General features: G+C 44.8%; 1 protein-coding gene across 4 annotated transcripts; it reads right to left on the reverse strand.

The window, feature by feature from the left end:
- Window positions 1-2656: 2656 nt before the first annotated feature.
- LOC118103413 (sodium- and chloride-dependent GABA transporter 2) lies at window positions 2657-21331 on the reverse strand. Of its 4 annotated transcripts, none has more exons than XM_047339127.1 (16): window positions 12913-13096; window positions 11035-11283; window positions 10589-10723; window positions 9153-9293; window positions 8856-8943; window positions 8631-8763; window positions 7965-8099; window positions 7606-7709; window positions 6999-7123; window positions 6731-6843; window positions 6468-6605; window positions 6266-6368; window positions 4834-4934; window positions 4431-4601; window positions 4066-4224; window positions 2657-3506 (listed from the first exon to the last, which is right to left on the reverse strand). In XM_047339127.1, exons 1-15 carry the CDS (start codon window positions 13073-13075, stop codon window positions 4081-4083), a joined length of 2043 nt encoding a protein of 680 aa, XP_047195083.1. In that variant the 5' UTR covers window positions 13076-13096; the 3' UTR covers window positions 2657-3506; window positions 4066-4080. The 4 variants fall into 4 exon arrangements, with proteins under 4 accessions (XP_047195083.1, XP_035006218.2, XP_047195084.1 ...); XM_035150327.2 differs by having other exon boundaries at window positions 2657-3503; window positions 4033-4224; XM_047339128.1 differs by lacking the exon at window positions 12913-13096 and adding an exon at window positions 21275-21331 and having other exon boundaries at window positions 2657-4224.
- Between the last annotated feature and the right edge of the window lie 864 nt (window positions 21332-22195).

Raw genomic sequence — 22195 nt, forward strand, 5'->3', positions numbered from 1 at the left:
AGTTGGAGAACAAAAACACAAAGTTTGCTCTTAATAGGACCCGGAGAGAAAAAGTCCTGCCCCCTTTGCGCTCAATCACCACTCCTCCACCCCCTCTCTTCTCTCTCTCTCCCTCCCTCTCCCTCTCCCTCAAATCAGAGTTAAGTCAAGTGCTGGAGGAGAGCAGAGGAGAACAATGCTGTCACTGGAGCAGAGGGAAGAGGGGAGCTCCATCAAAAAACAACAACACACAGACACAACACAACACAAAAACAAGTGTCTGCATTCAGGACCAACACCAGTTATCTCACCTCGAGAAATGTCTCCATCAAACCAGCAGCCTGTTATTTTTACAGTTTCACCACTTTGACTCCCTTTAATAATTGAAGGCTCAAAGTCCAACAGGATCCGGCTGAAGAGTTTCTAGCAAACTAGAGGGGGGGGATAGATAATTTATGGCCAGTCCCAAATAAGAACTGTGGGAGTTCACCGTTCCCAGTGTGAGACATTTAATGGTGTATGTGTGCGTGTGTGAGGGAAAGAAAGAGGGGGAGGAGGTGGATGGAAATCTGCGAGCATGCATACAGTAGGTGCTGCACTTAGGAAAGTAAAGGAGGGAAATGTGTGGCTCCAGGTGGGAGCTGTCTCACCTCTGGGGATACGCGTGTGTGTCTGTGTGTGTGTGTGTGTGTTTGGGGGGGGCTTTAGCAAACGCATACCTGGACGGGACAAACGCACTCAGCGCCAACCGGAGAGTGGCGTCTTAAAAGTTCCAAAACACTGTTCATTTGCTGAGTCACCCAACAGCTACTACCTTCAGAGAAGGAGGGAGGTGGTGGTGGTGGTGGGGGGGTGTCTGTGTGTGTGCACTGCCGAGAGGGAGTCCTCTCAGAACCCGAGAGCAGATATTACGTTTCTGCTCCATTGCGTCAAACGACGAGAGGCCGCGTCGACTCTCCTAAAGCGATGGGCGCTTAATCCGAGGGCCCCCCCCGCCCCCACCCAGTTTTCTACATGACCGAGTGGCGCAGGGGGGATGCAGCAAGGGAGTGGGCGTGAGAGTGCGCGGGCCGAAAAACGGAACACGGTGTGCAGCCGCCGTAAGCCTCGCTGCCCCACCCCGTTCAATGAAAGATCCCACAGCGAGGATACGCTTTGTGTTCAAACACTCCTGCAGGAAAAGGTTACTTAAAGGAGCTCAAGTCATAATTTAGGGGGTTTATTTAGGAGGGAAGTCACATTTTGTCTAAGGGGGGACCTCCGGATTCCTAACATCTTTGCTACGGCCATGAAAACACAGCGTGCACGCCCACAAACTTGAAGGCGGTGACAACTGCAGAGTGGATCCAGTAATCGAGTAGAACTTCATGTTCAAATCAGCTGTTATGCAACCCACCTCCCACCCCTACCCGTCTCTCTTTCCTCCTCCTGTCCTCAAGTCTCCACCACCAGGCCCCCCCCCGCTGCTTCTCCTTTTCACCAAACTGTCAAGTGTATTACCTGCAGTAAAAAAAAAAAAAAGAGACGGCCATAAAGAGCAAACTGGAGCTGTGTGTGTGTGTGTGTGTGTGTGTGAGAGAGAGAGAGGGATGTTTGATCAGGACAGTGGGATGTCAAGCTTTGGTGGGGGGTGTGCGTTGAAAGTAGCCAAACAAATAAAATGAGTGTGTTTTTAGTGTTTATCCTGCAAAAAGTGTGAGTGTGTCTGTGTGTGTACAGACGGAATTGTGGTGAAAAGTGCAGCTGCAAAGTAGTGGCACTGAGCCTGAGCAAAAATTAGGCAACTTTCCACAGCATCATACACACACACACACACACGCTTTGGCTCACATCCCTACACATCCTCCCTCTCTTCCAGTCTCACACACTCATCTCATTGGATCATTTTTAATCCCCATCATCTGAAAGCTCGATGTATGCCAGAGCAACCATATGGACATAAACCGCCCCCGTTTATCCACACACACACACAATTACATAGTAACCCGGATCACACTTGCAAAGCAGGCCGCATGCAGTATTGAGTGTCACCAAAACAAGTTGTGCGTGTGTGTGTGTGAGCCCCGCGTGCCGAGCCACGTGTTAGGGGAACCAGCCCCCTTCCTACGGCGGCTGGGAGGGGAGTGAATCCAATACGGTTAATTGACAAGCCCGAGCCGTTTACATAACCACCAGGCTCCATCCAAGTGCTGGTGTCAGAATTCCCCCCGGCGGCGCTGATGCTGCTGCTGCTCTCCCTCCCTCTTTAGTCACCATGACTCCCTCCTCCTCTGCGCACACACACACACTCCATCATCCTCCTGCTCTTTCCCTCCCCACATTCTTTGCTTCCATCCCTTCATGGATGTTAAACCAGAAATTCCCATCAGGATAAAAACGCTTCAGATGAAGGCAATCGCTTATTCTGGTGACGCTCGAATGGCTGATGGTGTGTGTGTGTGTGTGTGTGTGTGTGTGTGTGTCTTTCCCTACATCTCTATCTTCCTTCTTCTTTTCCTCTCTTCCTAGAAACCAGGTGTGTTCTTTAGCATCTGTTTCCATGGCGCAGAGGGAGAGAGCATCATCTCCCAAGTGACAGCTTCCCTCGACCACAGGTCTGTTACAGGGAAGGCAAACACACACCTGTGCATGAGCACAAACAGACCCTCGCACACAAAAACACACACTGAGCATGAAATGAGTCAACACAACCTCTTTTATCCACAACGTAAATATATATTCATTGAGAAAAATAAAATAATGATACATATACAAAAGAAGCTCGTCCTACAATAAAGAGGCACTTGTATGTAAGCACCTATAAAAATGATAGCATATACAAAAAAAGACACCAGATGGGATTTATCACTTTGCTTTTCTGTAAATTAATCTCAGACGAAAACTTCAAAACATTTGATCCACGGCTGAAAAAAACCAGCAGTTTGCACAAGGAACTTATTTATCTTCAACATTAACATTGCAACGCAGCATAGAGGACATTCTTGGTCACGCTCAAGTAAGAATCATCACCGGAGTGCTAGGAGTTCTTTTGCAGCTTTAATAAGACTTTTTTCTTGTTTAAAAAAAATCCATTTTAAGAGTAAGCTTGTAGGATAGAATAAGAAAAATCTGTTTTTCTCCATATCATCAGCAGTTTGTAGTATTTTATTCATATATTTACTGTTTATGTCGGCAGCTTGTTTATTTTTGGTGCAGTGCAAAAGACGCACAAACACTTTTACTTTTGCACAAACTGCGCATACGACAAGAGAGTGAAAACAGATACAGTAAGTGCAATTGATGAAACAGTGTCCATGATGAGTAACTATGTCCGTTCAGCTCTTAACGTTGTCAAGAAAACTGAAGTTAGATCCTTTGATATATTGGCAGTAAAAAGATACATTTGTTAAATTGAGATCTTGTGTAAGGCGTAGTATGAACCATTGGAAATCCACGATATGACCGAAGCACCATCCAGAAAAAAAGTCCAGACAAAACCCAGTGTGTGAAACCAGTCTGACTCACAGAGTCACTTCAGATGAGACCTGCACCCAAACCCAACGAGAAGGAAACATTAAGTGGAGAATCAGAGCTAAAGCTGAGGACACAGGCTACCACAACAGGCTCAGTGCAGATAAACCATAGACTGTATATAAAGATGGACGATAAATCTGCTCCCACAAAAGTGCAGCCAAAGCGGGGGGGCTGGCTGCGGTACAGGTCATAAATCTGGCCTCTGCCATGTTAGTGGAAAGGACCCAGTAAAGTTTGTTTCTGTCCTTTTAGGTAGTTCTTATCACACCAAGTGTTGATCAGCCACTCAAGGTCCAATAAGATGTGTATTCTAGAGCTTTCAGAAACCTTAACACCAAAGTGGGAAAGAGGTCTGGAATATGCTGAGGCTGGACATATATTTTAAAAATATGAACATCACCTTTCAAGATTATACGATGTGGTTGAAAACTACATATAAAGTGAGAAAGTAGACCTTGAGCGTAGATTGTTTTGTGGCTGTTTAATCTCTAATTCAAGCCGCATTAACGCTAACCTCGACCCTCCCGAACTTCTCCCCACCTGATTGGCTAAGCAGCATCCCAAGTTACATCGTCGTTGACTCTACCGTCAGCTCAAACGATCGACATCTGCAATCGGCTGCTTGGGCTTCTTGGTGAGCGGCAGTCCGGGGCTGTAGGGCAGTGGGGAGGTGTTGGTGGGGAGGTGGTGGGAGGATGAGAGTTTGGCCGGTCTGCACAGATGCTGGAAGCGCTGGGGGATCAAAAGGTCACGGTTAGTTCATTGTCGTATAATCATGCAGCTTTATTACCCTAAACAAGTCGGTTTTCTCCCACAGAAAACACTGCATCAGAAGTCTGGTCGACACTTCCGGGGTCTTGTAGAGTCATGTAAACCTTTTCAAGTAATAACACAAATTAAAAAGACGTCTCGTCAGCAGCATATGATACTAAACCGACCTGTGTGAGGGACCCCGGGGTGGTCGCCAGGGCGTAAATGGCCCAGAAGGGAAGCAGGGAGACGGATGAGAGGGTGAGGATCCAGCCCAGCGTGGTGGCCCAGAGCGGAGCGACCAGGCCCTTCCCCAGGGTCAGCGGAGCCCAACACACCAGTGAAAACACAAAGGTGGCCTGTGGGAGGAGGACTGTGTTAATAAAAACTCGATATTTTACATGGTATGACTTTGCATGTCAAAAGTATATTATTTAGACTTATCACCGTCAGTTTGCCACTAGCTTTTGATTGTACATTGACTGACAGGCAGGAGGAATTCGCACGTAATCCCAAACATGCATTTATGTGTTGACTATTTCACAGCGTGTAGACGCTAAAGAGGCAGGTCAGCGGGGAGGGGTCACTCACAGTGCACACAGCCGGGGTCAAGTATTTCCAGCACAGCTTGAAGACGGGCAGGGGGGTGTAGCCGGTCATATCCTTGATGTTGGCACTGAAGCGATCGGCTCCTGCGACCAAAGGAAGAACAAGGGTCTGTGAGTGGCTGTGATCGGGTTTGACATCATGGTGTGGTTAAAGAAGAAGAATGGTTATAACAACACAACCAAAAACCAGGTTGGAAGAAAATAAAAATTTCTTTGCCATTATTAATACTTAATAATGAGTAAAATGCCGTGTCTGCCATGCTGCAAAAGGAAGTAACACTTATCTGTCCCATTCTCTCAACTCCTACTAAAGTCAAAAAGGACATAAGCGGATATTAATTGTAAAAGGTTACATTGATTTTCTGTCTAGTGTGTTTAATGACTCCTTCTTTCGAATCTCGTCTTGCCAGAAAATGTCCAGAGTGACTGACTCGGACATTTACGTTCTCACATACAAGCCCCTCCGGAAAGTGCCCGGGCTTCAGTGCATGCCTGAAAGCAGCAGTATGTGTCCCCCTTTCTAAAAACGCTGAAGCCTCATTGTGAACTCAAGCATCTCCCCTTGGTTGAGGTCCTTCCTCCTTCAGGAGCGCGTAACAAGCAACAGAGTTAGTGTATGTTAGGGTCCTTAAAAAACGGTAAAATCCCACAGTCGTAAAAAAGGGTGAAGGGTGGATTGGAGTCCTGACCGCTGAGTCCCCTCTACTCTGCTCTGCTTCCTTCATACACACACTCTCTGTTAACTCACTCATTCGTTATCACCTCCAATGGAACTACTTTTTTTTTACAATTCTGGGTCTTAATTCTTTGCCAAATACAAGTTAATCATCCGAACACAGCGGCACGTATTTGTATTGTCCTGATGTGCACACATGGCTCAGTCCACCCATCTCACACTTCAACAAATAATGTTTTTCTAAATGCTTTAGAGCCTCGGTCTGGCTGGGATAGGGGCTCCCTGGGGCCCGCCAGCCTGAGACTGGGAGGCGACGGGGCCCGGGGGCTGATTTAGGGCCTGGAGGAGACAGACGGGGGCCTGGCCAGGAGCCAGTCTCCTTACAACAGTGGGTAGCTGCAGCCATGTTAATATACTGTCTACTGACTCTGAGCGGAACGCAGACAGAGGGGAGGAAAAGGACTGGAGGAGTCGGACCGTGTTTATCAGATTTTAGGAACGACTTTCATTAATCTTATAGAAAAGAGTTTAATACTTTGTTTTGTTCCTTTTATATGTTTTATCAGAGATAAAATACTTGTGTCGACAGAGATCGTAAAAGGCTGTGTTAAAAGGAAATCACATTAGCATGGATGTAGCCGTAGTGGAATGGACATGCCAGAAAGAGGAGAGGAGGAAACAGTAAAAGATAGAACAGGAAAAGGGAACGATAAGCAGGGGAGAGGATTGGGATTCGTACCGTAGACCCAGCCGATGGCCACAGACTGGCAGATGGAGAGGAGCAGCAGACTGGCTCCGCTGCACGAGAAGTGGTCGTAGACCTGGAACACATACAGACCTCCCTGCATCCGAGACAAACTCCGTCAGTTCACGTCATCAAAACCAAACCTGTACGCACCTCATACACAAGCACACATCCATCAATCCGGAGTGTGACGCACCGGCGTGACCATGACCAGCCCCATCAGGAAGCAGACGACGCAGACAAACAGCAGCAGCAGCTCTCGGCGGTGACCTCGTCTGATCAGATGCGGGTACAGGTCAGTCACCGACGTCATCAGGGCCTCCAGACTCACAAACTGGGTGACAGAAGGGAGACGGGGTCAGTGAGCGCGTTGTCTGTTTTACATTATACGAAGCATAGTACGTCGGTTCCATCAAAAGTAATTCATCAACGTCAGTGTGTGTCTGTGTGTGTGTCTACCTGTGTGTCCAGCCCCAGCATGATAATCATGAGGAAGAAGCAGACAGCCCAGAGTTGAGGTAGCGGCATCATGGAGACAGCTCTGGGGTAGACGATGAAGGCGAGGCCAGGCCCTGACAGGAAATACATGTTCTTCAAACTTAACAGCGCTGGATTCATATTTATGTGTTTTTATTTAATTTATGTTTAATTTATGTGTTTTCTACCATAATGGCTAAGAAGTGGAAAGCTCTATTCACTTCACTTCCACCTCAAAACATTATTTCACCTGACTGGGCCACGGTGGCGATGTCCACGCCCTGCTCCTCCGCCATGAAGCCCAGCACCGAGAAGATGGCGAAACCCGCCAGGAAGCTGGTGGTGCTGTTCAGGAGGCACAGCATGAAGGAGTCTCTGGAAGGACACACGGACATGTGACGAATTAGGAGGAATAATTAAAGCAAAGAACACAAACAATTTAATAATCTTAGAGGAAAAGTGGTTTCAGTAAAGCAGCACAGACAGTGAGGTCTTGAACTTGGAGTCTGGCCCTGTTTTGTGGAACTGTGGCCGGTAACTGTAAATACAAGCCAAGAGTTAAGTGCATGGCTCTTTCTCTGCGTGTGTGTGTGTGTGTCTGTGTGTGTGTGTGTGTATGTGAGTCCTGGAGTGTGGGAAACATGGCAGCGAGGGCTTTTCTTTAAGGTGTGGCTCTATCAGTGTGTTTTCTCTGTCCATTCCAGCCATTCCTTCTGGAACACATCTGACCAGTGGGAGCTCACATCTTACATTTCAAGTGAACGTGGTTCATCTGAAGTGGAGACGCTGCGCGGCTGGGAACCGCTATTGTGTAGTTGGTGGGTAATTGTGCGTGTGCGCGTGACAAAGCGTCTCACTTGTAGCAGTCGTTGTTGTATTTGTTGTAGCTTCCCAGGGCTGTGAGACTTCCCAAGCAGATTCCGTAGGAGAAGAAAACCTGGGTACCGGCATCCATCCATACCTAGAGAGAGAGAGAGAGAGAGAGAGAGAGAGAGAGAATGGGAAATTAGATTATAAGGACACAATCTTGAATAAGTGGAAGACAATGAATGGATGGGTTTTATCTGTTAAAGACTTTGTAATCTTGTTTTGAAAAGCAAAAATTACTACCATAAAACTGGTTACACGTTATCTACAGTAAGAGCACGATGTGTTAGCTGTGTTAACTAGCTGTTTATTGTAAAGTACGCTACAGAAGTGTGTGTGTGCTTTGTACCTGTGGGTCTGCCAGGCGGGTGTGGTTGGGTTTGAGGTAGTAAATGATGCCCTGTGTCGCTCCGGGCAGGGTGGCACCGCGCACCAGCAGCACAAACAGCATGACATATGGGAAGGTGGCTGTCAGGTACACTACCTAGAATGTACACAGAGGGAGAGAGAGCGTGCAGGGGGGGATGTGGTCAGGACGGCACAGAGATGGAGAAAACAGGAAGGACACGTCTGACATGAGACACTTTAAAGAGGAAACCCTGGAAACTTAGAGTCTGTTGACAGATGGTGGTGGTGACACAAGAAAATTATTGCAGCCGCTCATTTCATTTGCTGGAAAATGACAGAAGATTTATGTTACTGTTTTTAGCCGCCCCTCAGGATTCTGCTGTTTGTGTGAGTCACTTCTACAGGATGTAGCCTGGCTGAAAGAATGCCGAATGACATATTAGCAGGAGCTGTTTGTAATCTACATATAGATATAGAAACATCTATCACTGGATTACTTTGACGAAGAAGAAAACTAAAAAACACAAAAATTCGGAGGCAGGTTCTGGAGTTACAGCTTCTGCTTGATGCTGGTGAAGCAAAATAAGTTCCCAGACATGGGCAGGGCGGTGAAGGCCTCACGCTGTGTGGTGATGTTAGAGTGTGTGTGTGTTTTTTTCTCGCTCACCTTTCCAGTGGACTTGACTCCCTTCCAGACGCAGAAGTAACAGACGAGCCAGACGACGGCCAGACACAGAGCCAACTTCCAGCTGACCGGACCCAGCTCGTCCAAATTGCTGGACAGGCGGAGCACCTCCCGCCTAGAAAACACACACACACACAGTTATTAATTCCTTACACCTGTTGATATTCTGCATGATTAATATCCTGAAAAAACCCCCGAGGCACTCACTCCCAAAACTCCATGACGGGGGAAGAGGCGTTCTCGGGCAGGCTGCTCGCATTGGTCTGGTTGAGGTGGTTGAACAAGACGCACGACTCTGCCGACACACACACACACACACACACACACACACACACACACACACACACACACACACACACACACACACACACACACACACACACACACACACACACACACACACACACACACACACACACAGAGTAGAGCCTGGTTACCCCTTAATGTTTCACACAGCAGCCCCTTTAAACAGCACTGACATGCTTTGAATTTTTTTGTCCTTACCGGTGTTCCACGTGTTGTTACAGTGCGACCACGGCAGCTCGGCCTGGAAGCTGTGCGCCAGGTAGAAGACGGCCCACGCCAGGATGACGATGTAGTACACGCAGCCATGCAGGATAATCACCTGGCTGGCGTAACCAAGCCCTGCAGAGACAGACAGAGACAGGGCGTGATGGCTTTACACAATCCGATGGGTTGCAGAAACAGAATCTTCAAAAGAATCGCGCGCAAATATTCTGGCGTTTCACATGAAAGCAGCCATTTACTGAGACGCTGCGCTCGCAGCCCACGTCTTGTCTTTCTTCATTAGGGATGAATGATGCTCTTATGAGGCCCGGAGTGGGTTCGAGAGCGTAGGCTGTTTGCAGTAGCCTCTAATGAACAGCAGGCCTTCATCTGATGATAATTAAATGTGCAAACCAGTGATGGATTCCTGCAGAAGCATTTCTTGGTTGTGTATCGCTGCTGTCAGACAGGCAGATTGCAAATGTCCCAAGTCAGTTTCTCCGGAAAGTGGAGGCATACAACTCCGTGGGAAATCAACAAAAAATATCAAAAAAGCATCTCACAATTAAAGAAATAATCATTTGAATAATTAGAAGAAGTGTAAAGAGATGGAATCTGTGCAGGTCAACTTAAAAACCACGAGCCTTCCTTCGATACTTCAGTGCTCTTCTCTTCCAAATGCCTCATCTTCCAAACCAGCTTTCATTCCTGAACGGTTTGGATTCTTCCGGGATCGTGTGTACAACTTTATTTCCCTTGAGAAGCATCACAGTAAGGTCAGGCTCTGGATCACTGGTGTAAAACCCGGATTTTTTTGTTTTGTTTGAGTCGGAGGATTCTATGAAAACAAGACATGTAGCATCACGAGTTTGTTTTTATTGGCACTCCTGACTTAAATGCACGGGGGCCGAGATGCAATGGGAAGCGCACACGCACGCAGCTCGCGGGGAAGTGCCAACCCTCTGATTGCGGACACGCTGTTTATATGGGTTTCGAATTGGTGTGGACACTGGAATGCTTTGAATGCTTGAAGCCAGCACGGAAAATAAAAGACAAGAGAAAGTCGGTGAAAAGACCAGACGGAGGGAAAAGAAAGACGAGTGAGACTCTGGCAAGGTTGAAGGTCGGATGTTAACACCGTCACCCCCCAATCCCTGCTGTGCGGAATTTGTTGTGCCCTCGTTACTCACCAGAAGGACACAACAAACTACGCAGTGCACGCAGGGAGTGACCTCAGCCAACGATAAACTCCCAACAGAGTAAAAGAAGAAGAGGGAAGCCCCCCGTCCTGCCCTCTGTAAAGTTTACTCTTCTGGGAATTTGAATACTCCCTTCCATCCAATCTTTTGACCCGGCTGCAATCGCGTCATGACCCTCGACACACGTTCCGCTTTGCACACACCCCAGATATTAAGATGACTTAATAAGTGTACCTCCAAACAAAGGGCAGACGCTCCTCCAGGCGCTGACACCTCCCAGGCTTGTGTACTGTCCCAGCGAGGTCTCCAGGAGGAAGAGCGGGATGCCGCACAGCACCAGGAACAACAGGTAAGGGATGAAGAACACACCTGGAAGTAAACACGAGGACGCTTGTGAGGACCTTCAACTTATGGCTTTTCATTGTATTCTGAACTCTAAAACCAAGTAATAACCCCAAATCAACCCGTGCACTGTTATAAACCCTAACTGCATTAAGTTTTTATCTAAATAAAATTTCCAGTCACTAATCTGACCCGATAAAAGAGGAAATCACTAGTTTTAGACAGTGAGGAAAAGTAGAGAGGGAAAAAAGATAAGACGGCAGAAAGGGAGAAATATTATAACAGAATTTACTAAATGACTTTTCCTCCCCCACCCTCTGTTATCCCACGTGCTTTACCTCCACCGTTCTTGTAGCAGAGGTACGGGAACCTCCAGACGTTGCCGAGGCCGATGATCTGCCCCGCCACGGCCAGGAGGAACTCGGCCTTACTCGCCCACTGGCCTCTGGCGTGCAGGACGTCTTTGGGGGCTTCTTTCCCGTTGGGGAGGCTCGGCTCGGGGGGCTTCGTCAGCAGCGGGTCTCCTTGCTGCAGAGGAGTTTGGTCGGCCATGACTTGTTCAGACGGCAACGCACACACACAGACCCCTGAAAAAAACAAGAAAAAAAACCACAACATATTAAGAGGGGTGATACAGAATGTAAAAAGCTGCGGATGCTGAACCATTTAGAAAACAAGGACTAGAGCGCAAAGCAGGGTTCACTCACATCTCAGCAGCTGGGTTTGAATGAGCAGAATGCCGGTGTACTTTCTGACAGTTGGTCCGACCTCCTCACTTATCTGCGATGTGTGACTCAAGGACAAACCTACGTGGGTGTGTGTCCTTTATCTGTGCTCTGCAGCACAGTCAAGGCCTAAATTTGGCCAGTCCATACAAGAAAGTAGGAAAGCCAATGTTTGATACAGATGTGCAAAAGGTCACATTCCACCCCAAAAAACAACAAATGTACAAAACTAGAGGAATAAAAGTAAAACATTATCCAGCAGACACAAGGTTGTGCAGTAATTAGTGAGTGAGAAAATACGTAGCCAGCTAGGGGGTTTCCAGAAAAAGAAAATGGCCATAAAAACAAAACTTGGGGCCTCTGGTGCATTCTAATGCTGCTACTCCTTCATACACACACTGCCTTTCTTTATTATTATTAATTCAACGATTGGTCATGTTAACTACAGTTCCACTATAGGCCACATTTTTTTTTCTTGTAGTGAATTAATTCGAAGGAGAACATGGAATTAGAAAATGGTAAATTGTATAAATGTTTTCACACTTTTAACAGACTCATTACACATCTCTTATTAACATAGTGGTATATAATCCCGTTTGATTTATACTATTTCTATTCTACATGTTTTAATTATAGGAGCAGAGGTTCATGTGGATGTATCAAGTAGATCACATGTAAATCAATTTAGACAAGAGCGTGCAAAGATCATTTATTTTTATTTAACCATTTTTTGACAACTAATCGATTGATAAATCTGTAATCGACTATTAAATCAATCGCCAACTAGTTTGATTAAAGATTAAAGTCAAAATGATCTAACTCCAGCTTCTAAAATGAGAATATTTTCTGGTTCTAATGACAGAAGTGAGTTGAATTTCAAAACAAGACATTTAAGGAGGACATCTTGGAGTTTGGGAAACAAATATCCTTTTTTTTTTTTTAGCATTTTCTGACCAAAAAAACGACAATATTTTCTTGTTATTTGCTCTTTATCACAGAAGTGAATTTCAAAACAAGACATTTGTGGAGGACAATTTTCTAACAACTAATCAATTGATGGAGAAAACAATCGACAGATGAATCGATAAAGAAAATAAAAGTTGATCCCTTGTGATTTATGTAACTTCAGTTGTTCGCATTGTGACCAGAGGCGTGTATGTGTGTGTGTGTGTGTGTGTGAATCTCCTCTTGTTGTACCATGTAACCACGCGGCAGTGACGTCACATGCCTCTCATCAGCAGTCGTTCATTATAGCGGAAAACAGCGGTGAGAGGTACACAAATACACAAGGGGGCTGATGCAACTACACGTGTGTGATGGTGTGTGTGTTTGTTGTGATGGTGTGTGTGTGTATAACGTGTGGCACACATGTGTTGCACAACATGGAGGCGTGGCGAAGCGTCGCGAAGCGTCACGATGCTCGAACACACATACGCACATTACTCTAAAAGACACGCGGTGGAGGATCAAACTGCGGATAATTCATCCTACCTCCGCGGTGCCCGCCGGTCCCTGCGCGCCGGTCGTGTCCGGTGGTGGAGTGGTCTGTTCCGGCCAAACACAGGCGCTGTGTGGGGACTGGAGCACTGGGATGACCCCGGTCTGCTGCATCGATACGAGCCGCGCAACGAACAGGTTCCCAAACGAACCACATACGGGTGCTTGTTAGGGTCAAAACCCGGCGTTTGGTTTTTGCTTTATTTGTCTTATTGTGAAATTCAGACTTTTGTTGTGAAATTAGCACACGGTAACCATGGTGATTCACCCCTTTTAAAGCGTCTGCATTTGGGTCATTTATGACAAACCCAACTGTCTCCTTAAAGATTGAGATAGATAGATAGATAGATAGATAGAGGCAAATTATGGCACAGCAGATGTATTAAAAAAATGTGAAAACAGTGCAAGAGTAATAATAATATTAATAATAAAATTAAAATAGAGATAATGGAATGAAATAGCAGAGAGAGAGAGAGAGACAGAGTGTGCGTTAAGTTTTCTGTACATACCAATATATATAAAATGAATGATGATAACAATACTAATAATTTGGCGGAGAGTATAAGGAGGAATTTTTCAACAATACGTAATATAATAGATTACTGGATAATAATACATAGCAGTAGTAATACCACTACTACTACCGGTACTACTACTACTACTAATACAAATTTACATGTAAAATACATTTTAAAAAAAGAAGAAAAGGAGTGTTAAGACTTATTCTTGTGTTGTGTTGTCAATAATAACTATCACCATCATTAATAATATCTTTCCAAATATATTGTCTTGACAAACTATCTGTGGTGTCATGCTTATATCACTGCTGACCGGGGGGCCAATTGTTTCGCAGCGCGTGACTCACAGAACAGAAACAAAGAACATAGAAGTGGGGATTCATGTCACCAAAAAAAAGCAGTTCCGCCATATTCCAAATCACAATGTTTGCCTACTTTATATCTGCCGAGATAACTTGTAATGTGAGAACGCCACTAGCCTTTAGCCCCCATGTTGCAGACCCGGTCCTGTAAATAGTCCTGGCGTCTTGACCATTTAGGCCACTTCCAGCAGCATGCAGCAGTTTTAACGGGCTGTGTCATTGCCTGCGCTCATTCTGCTGAGCATTTATAGCCACAGTAAAAAAAACTGCATAGTTTCCTGCTAACACTCAATGACTTCATTCAGAAAATTGGATTCCATTCCTTCACATATTAGGTTACATTACCAGGAGTATTAACTACATATAGAAGAGGAGGGCTCTGCTGTTTGACCTGCAGATATCTGCCAACCTTTCTAGCAGTTTGGATCATTATGAATTCACCACAGTCTCATAAACAATAAATGCAAATATGCTCAGAGGGAAGACAGACGGTTTGAAAGAGGGGGGAAGGAAGCCATCTATGTCAAACTAGAGAAATTAGTTTGAGACACTACCTTTTAGCCACATACAATACAATATTGACTTCCATCCCCCGGTAGTTTCACGACAATTCACACCTTAGGACACATGACTCACAGGGGGTGGGTGGGTCAGCCAGCCTCTCAGGTGACCTCAACGACCTCCGAACGACCCTACAAGTTAAATACTTAGTACTCCCAGTAGTCAGTTAGAACTGAAGAAGCCTCTTGGATGAGAGGTGAAACATCTTCAAGGAACTCAACCAGGTTAACTTTGTCTCTCATTATGCAAAGTACTAACGAAGGAACTTGGCAAAATGAAGGAGCGAATCCAAGCACGCTCAATCGACAATCTCATGTGGAACCTCAGGCTATTACGAGTCGTAACATTTAGACATGTAAGATCCTGTGGAAATTTACACACTATTACACTGGAAATCCACTCCTTTATGTCACATTGAACTATTCTTCTACAACAGCAAATTGTACCTTGTCAGTACATTACAGACCATCCATCAAGCTATAAAATGCTTCTCTGGGTTGTGAATAAAAACGCAATTTGTATGAGCAGCTTCACCCTCCCTCATTAGAAGAGGAAATACCTGAAGAAAATCAAAAGGTCAAAGGCCAAGAGTCAGGAAGTGGTTAAAAAAAATAATCCTGCAATCATATACAATGCACTAATTCCTCAACTACACACACACACACACACACACACTACACATACACATACACCACAGCCTGCATATCTTCCCTCAAGCTGCAGACTCTGCTTTGCTTCCCAGGGGCCAAATAAAACCCCAACATTAGGGGTCCTTCAATACAGTCACCATTGTTCTGTCCTGACAAACCTGCGGCCCCCTGTAAATGTGGTGCCACGAGGTGTAACTCAGACCAGGCGCAGTTGTACACAATTTTCTGCAGCGTGCTTTATGGCTGCGTTTATTGGTGTCTGGCATTCAGGGCAGTTGGTCACTGATATACAGTGGTAGGCACTGTGGAACTCTGCTACCGTTGAGAATACCCTGTTGTATCAGTGCAAAGGTTTCAACACTTTCAATAGGAAGCGAGACGAAAGAAAATATTGAAATTTAAAAACCTGAGGGCGAAACACAGGCAATTGAGCAACTACAGCATGAAGAGAAAAAAATGTTTCTCATATTACACATTATACTCAAAAAGAAACACACCCAACCCAACACAAAAGTATCCAGAAAATTGAGTCTGATGTTAAAGGTGAAATTCAAGAGGAAGCTGCACTCACCAGTATGAAATCCTTAGTGTTGTAGCCTATAGAAGAATCATGCTGTTTGCAGCTGAGTACAGTTTAACTGCGACTTCTTAAATAAAGAATGGGTATTGAGGCTCTTCGATTTCAGCTACCTCTCTCTGAAAGCGTGTGTGGGTGATGGCTGCCGGTTTTGGGATTGGTTCAAAAGATCATCCGACAAGCGCAAGGTGCCAGGTTCATTGTGCTGTCTAGCTGTGGTGTCCAATGACAGGAATGAACAGAAATGATACCTAAAACCCTCCTGCTCATTTGTGGTAATCAAACCTGGGTGCCAGCCATATGGCTAAGGTGACACGGCGGTACGAGCACACAACGGATGTCGGGTTACGCACAATCTACAGGCTGTAATCTTATAAATCCTGTTTATACGGCTGTTTTCTGGAAAATTGGGTAGAGCATGCAGGAGGCCGGACATGATGCAAAACCACGTGGTTTTGTTTACAGCACATCATCACCGGTGTTGGTCCCTATCGCCTAAAGGTTTTAAATCTCGTCGTCTTTCCAAGTGGACATCTCCGTCTGCGATTTCTATTGTTATGCCACGTCTTTTTCATCCTCAGATACAGTATGTGTATTTTTCAGGTTTCGTGCCCATCAAGTCTTAGAAACTTGGACATTTTCCAAAACAATGACAGGAAAAGTACAGAAAAATGTCAGACATGTATGATAATATATCAAAAAGGTCCTCTTGCCTTGTTTAAACCCTTTTAAAAAATGAGGTCCTGATGTGGTCACCATCAGGCCTCTACCGCCTCACCTCCTTCCTACACTCGACTCTCCATGCCCTAAATAGGTAAACATTCCTGTGGCTTAGCCCCCTTCCTCTGCAACCTGTGTGAAAAACATACCTTGTAAAAGAGGAGTCATTTAAACGTAACCCCTGGCCTTATGTCCACACTGTACAGGGCTCCCCCGAGGCTTGTGGTGAGTGAGAAATTTGGTGTTGATAATCTTTCCTGGAGATTTTATGAGAATGTTTTGTGGGGTAATTCCCTACACGAGTCTCTTAACCACAGCAGGTAGTCCCGTGAGGTGTTGGCGCTGCTCTCGGAGATTTGTGAGGCTTTAGTGGAAATTTAAGGTCATTTGTCCAAATCTCAGACGATGACGGTTTGTGATATTTTTCTTACCCTGATGTTTTCCAAGTGGCATTTCCTGGTCCTCAGTGAGGGGTCACAGCCTTAAATTACCCAACACCCTCATTTGACGTGATGAAACACGTGAGATCTAAGCTGTGGGCAGGTTTGCACCATAATTACTTTGACAAATATAGGCCAAGGTGTTTATATAGACATTTCTCTGCCATGTTTAAATGCCAATGAAATGTAAGTGTGACCTAAACTGTCTTTACAAGGTTTACATGAGTTAATTATCTGAGCTGTGATAAAATGGTTGTTTTACATCATTTCATGACTATCAGAGGTATTTGCAAACTATGCTGCTGAGAAGGAACAATAAATGATTTCATCCCTCCTGTAGTCAAGCTTATTGCACAGTTTATTCACTGTATAATGGATATTCATGCTAACGATGGACAGATCATGATAGAACACGACACTTGGCCTATAGCAAGGCCTGTAAACTGAATGGGACAAAATACGCTATCAACTGTAAGGAAAATAGTTCAAATCAGCCGAGTCATCAACATTTAACAGCAGACTAATTAACAATTTGATTGGATACTCAAAAAAATACTTTTTAATTAACCTGTGGACAAAGCCAAGCCAGCTCAACCCCTGCCTTCAGTCTTTATACTAAACTAGCAATCTGCTGCTGCTGTGCAGACATTTGAGTTGTAACCCTCTTCTCATGCAAGTCTCAGCAAGAGAGCATATTTCCCAAATGCATGGCTATTGGTTTAATATAGTTAGCCAACTCATTCTCCAAACCACCATGGGAACAAAGGAGGGCAGGAAAAAAGGGAGCAAATGCAGAATAGGGAATCATACCATGCTTAAACCGACAAAAACAAAAAATACCCACCAAGAATGTGATTTATAAAAACAGTCTGACAGTACAGCTTCTGTCTGTTTACTGACTGCAGCATTTTTTAATTCACTTCATGCATGCACATTATGGTGGTTGCATTAGAATCATAACCAAGAAACCAACTAACATTCACTGTATATTTATTTACTGTTTAAGGAACCCGCAAATAGTTTGAAGAAGTTGTATTGTTCTGCTCGAAACTAGTTGGATATAATTTGAAAAGAACTTGTTTCTAGGCAACAATGCACAGAACTATATATTGTATTTTTACAGATAATTTTGAAAAGGTTTCACTAAATAGATAAAGTCATGTAGAAACATGACGTACTGAGCTTTTGGGAGGTTGTGACTCACTCAGCCTGTCCTCATGCTGAACTTACCTCAGTTTGAGTGGATGCGGATCCTCGCTAAGCCTTCAATGTAGCACCATAATGAGCTGGAGTAATTAAGACCCTGTTCGTCCGGATCATTTTACAGAAAAGTGAGTACGACCCTGTGGTTCCCTCGCCCGTCCCTCTGCCTTTGCCTGCGATGAACAAAGCTCTGGAGCAAATCTCTGCAAGCCAAACAAACCTGGATTCCTGTTGCTCACTGAGCCTGAAGCTAGGTGCCAAATATTCACATCATGGGACCCTTCTGGGTTTCTCATTTTATATAGAGAAGAAACCCTGAAGCAATGTCAACAAGGGTCTCTATGTTAAAACCATGCAAATTTAGCATTTTGGTTTGTCAGTGTGACAAGCAGGAGGTTAAATTTAACAATGTGTACAAGATATTCTGAAACATACAAGTACACAGTTTGAAACAACCTCCCTTTTTCTGTATATAGACTTATGAGGAGAGAGATGGTCAAGCCTTTACTCAGTTGTGCAGTGACTGAAATATCAAATCTGGTTGAGGCTCCCAGACTTTCACGCTCTGTGCTGGAGCTGCCCCATGGAGGAATGCAGCGCTGGATTATCTCAAACATCCAATAATAAGCCCTTCATCCGCCACCACTGACAGCAAATACAATGACTCCTGTTTTCACTGGATTGAAACCGTTTTTTAAAAACCCATAATACATATAATTTGATTCATTATCAGGGATTAGCACCCCACATATCTCCATCGTGGGATACCTGCAATGTAATGATATCATCACATGCCATCGCTGCCATTATAACTTGATTTGACATTTCATTACTGTGATCTTCGCTGACTTGGCGGCTCTCGCTCTCGCATTCCACAGACGGCTGTTGCAAACGCTTGGGTGCCGAGGGACGTAATTGAGGTTAAGCATGGTGGTCAAGGGGCTCTGAGGGCCACACTGCTCCACTGGGGATGTGTGGAGGGTCCCCTTGACTCTCTGACCGGCCAGGTTACAGGAAAGCATGGCAGGTGAAAAAAAAGAGTTATTGAGTTTGTTTTGGCGTGGTCAGGCGGACTCCGGACTCTTGACCTTACTTACACCCTGGCTACAGCCAGATTGTTGACAGTGAAAGCTGTCAGTGATTTGGTCATCTGTTATCCTGCACAGATTCTGCATAAACACTGAGGTAAGTACGACCATAAGGCAATTAGTCCATCAGATTCTTGCTGGGACATACCTGAGTGCAGGCCAGGGTACTGACTCACAAGCATGACGATGAAAGCCGGTTATGATAGATATCATCGTTGACACGTCCCCATTGAAGTGACCACAGCTCCATTAGGGGAGGATGGGGAAAATACATTCAATTCTCTGATACAGCCCACCCAGCCTCCTGCAGCTACCCAAGCCAAATTGTACAAACATACCGTGGCGTCAGGTTTGTCCTCGTCCCGTCAACACACAGTGGAGCTCCAGGGATCCTGGCGACTGTTCAGTGCTGGGCCCATGTTACTGGTTCCAGTTATTGCGTTTAATTTTCCTGCCAACAGCCCATCAAAGGGGTCTGATTGCTCAACGCAGGCCAAAGCCTCGCCACGCGGTGACGACAGAAAAACTGCATTTACCCAAATCCAAGTAGCTGCCTCAGCACTGTGGTCGGATCACAAGAAAGGGTTGGAAATATCCGCGGTGGACTTTGGCAGGTGTACAAAGACCGTGCAGCTAAGTAGGGACCACAAATAAAACACACGTGGTGCAAAACAAATGACAGCACACTGTAGTAGCACAGAGAGGTGAAGCAGGTTTCTTGGTGAATAAACTACTGCTTTTGGACATGTACCAAAGTCTGGGCACTTTCCTGAAATTTCCCAGAGGGCCTGCATGTGAGAATGCAAATATTCGTGTGAACTCCTCCGCATATTCTCTGAAACTTCTCATGCAAGGCCCCTTGTAAAATGTCCACAATGTGTCAGAGTGTGCCCATGTGAGAGGCAGGGCGTGTTGATGACATTTCTGACATGCAAAGGATGCAAAACTGGTAGAGTATACATTTCTCAGGCTGTGGGACAGCCACCGGTGTAGATGTGCTGTAAACAAAAACAAGTGCTTTCCACAGCAAAATTAATACCTCATGTCCTCTTCATTATTATTTTCATTATTTTGTCCCTCAAAAGCAAAGGTTTATGTCATGAGCCGGTAGTTTGAACTCTGAGTTGATGGGAAAAATTTGAGAGAAGCCAGCGGAAACAGGTAAGTAAAAAGTAGTGCACTTTTAAATCCAGTAGAGGAAGGGGGATTAATGTTTAAATATATTTATGCAGCTGTAACCGGAGGGAGGACAAAGTGTTCCTGGCAGCGGAGGATGAGATACAAGTTTATAAATTTAATATTGTTAACTTTATCGCTTAGTGATTTTAGATTCGCAGTTGCAAAAGCGTTCAGGTTAAAACTGAGTGCAAACTTCAAGCATTTAATGACGACATTTTATGAAGTAAATTCAAACATTAGAACACTTGCTAGAGGCTAGTTTTTGGAGAACTCCATGCAAACCAATTACTTATCATACTAATGCTAAAATCCTTGAAATTGGACTGTTAATTTTTACTCTATGCGAAACAACACTGAGTGAAACTGTTGTAAAACTGTTTGGAATTCATTGACATGGTTTAAAAGGTGAAGAGTGACAAGATTTAATGAAAGAACATATCTGAAAATGACACATGATTTAATTCACTTCTGCAGGTTTGATCAAGGTGTGCTTTCTCTCCCATGACGTTTTTGCAGTGTCATGCAGTTATGAGGTAATTTGATCACAGCAATAACCGACTGAAGTGGGCACGCAACAGGTTGGACGTGCAGGAGAACAAACCTGTGGCGAGGCTTTAAGTTTTAAGTGTAGGGACAGGAGTGAAATGATACGTGGGAGCTGAGGAACATAATTGCAGTTGCCAGCCTCTGCTGTAAATCTCAAGACATGCAAGTACACTTGAAAACTACGGGCAACAAAAAAAGTAGCTTTACGACAATGGAGTTCAAATATTTGATTTCGATTGTTATATATCCCTATAACCATCCACTTTTACTGATATTGTTAAATGACTGTATATTATATTACACTGAAAAACTGAATCCAATTGCTAACACACAAATACATAATTATTTTTCAAATTACAGTCATTAATCGTGTCGATACAACTTGTTTACAACTTGTTTACAACTTGTTTTTTTTCGTGTTACCAATTTTTTTTGTCAACAAAGTTAATTCAATAATAATTCATAAGGGAAACACACACACTTGCATTCATGTATAAATATTATTCACCTACCAGCCAGCGGTTCAGTCGACACTTTGCTCTCTGTCGGCTTTCCAGGTGCTGAATCAGTACAATGTGTCAGTGTAGTAAGAGGAGGGAGGAGCAGGCAAGCTCCTAAACAAGGAGGGGCGGGATTCTGTACCAATCGGCTCCTTCCTCAACATTAGGTACGAGTCACACGTAAAACCACGACATGGAGGCAGGTCGTTCCAAAAAATAAAAGTGATTGCGTTTTAAGTTTGATTAAATTCATATCAAGAACTAATCATAAGGTTTAAAGCTAAATTGCACCAAAAGCTTCTCGAATGAAACTTTTGAAATCCCTGGGAAAGAAGAGGGGAATTTAATAAAGTGTTGCATGGGAGACCTCTGAGGTTAGAAGCCCTGAGCGCCGAGCAGTTTTAAGTCTTAAGGGGCCTCTGCAAGATATTCAAAATAATATCTGCTCGGGATTGTCCGCGCTTGCAAAAGTGCTCATTGGGCTTTTGAACCTCCACGGATCCACATCACCGAAAGCTCTCGAATCTCAACGTTGTTCCATGTGGAAATCTTCATCTGCTACTTTTCACCCAACTACTTTTTTTGCGTGTCAGAAATATCACCAGCACGCCCACGCCTCTCACATGGACAAAGGGCCTTGCGTGAACATTTTCAGAAAAATGAGGAGGAGTTCACACTGTTGACTCCACTTTTATAATCGGTGCAAATGTCCAAAACAGGTTTTGCAACACTCCAGGTACAAAACTGAAACCAAATTTCTGGCAGAGGGAGGGAGGGGGGGACGGAGGGAGGAGAGAGAGAGAGAGAGAGAGAGAGAGAGAGGGGGAGAGAGAGAGACTGATGGAAGCCAAAGCAGTGTGTCATTAAGGGCGCAGGGCCCCATCGCAACAAGACCAACATGCTCTAATAACCAGCTTTCTGCTGGGCTCTGTC

Source organism: Hippoglossus stenolepis, chromosome 24 (assembly GCF_022539355.2).
Source record: "Hippoglossus stenolepis isolate QCI-W04-F060 chromosome 24, HSTE1.2, whole genome shotgun sequence".
NCBI classification, from domain to species: domain Eukaryota; kingdom Metazoa; phylum Chordata; class Actinopteri; order Pleuronectiformes; family Pleuronectidae; genus Hippoglossus; species Hippoglossus stenolepis.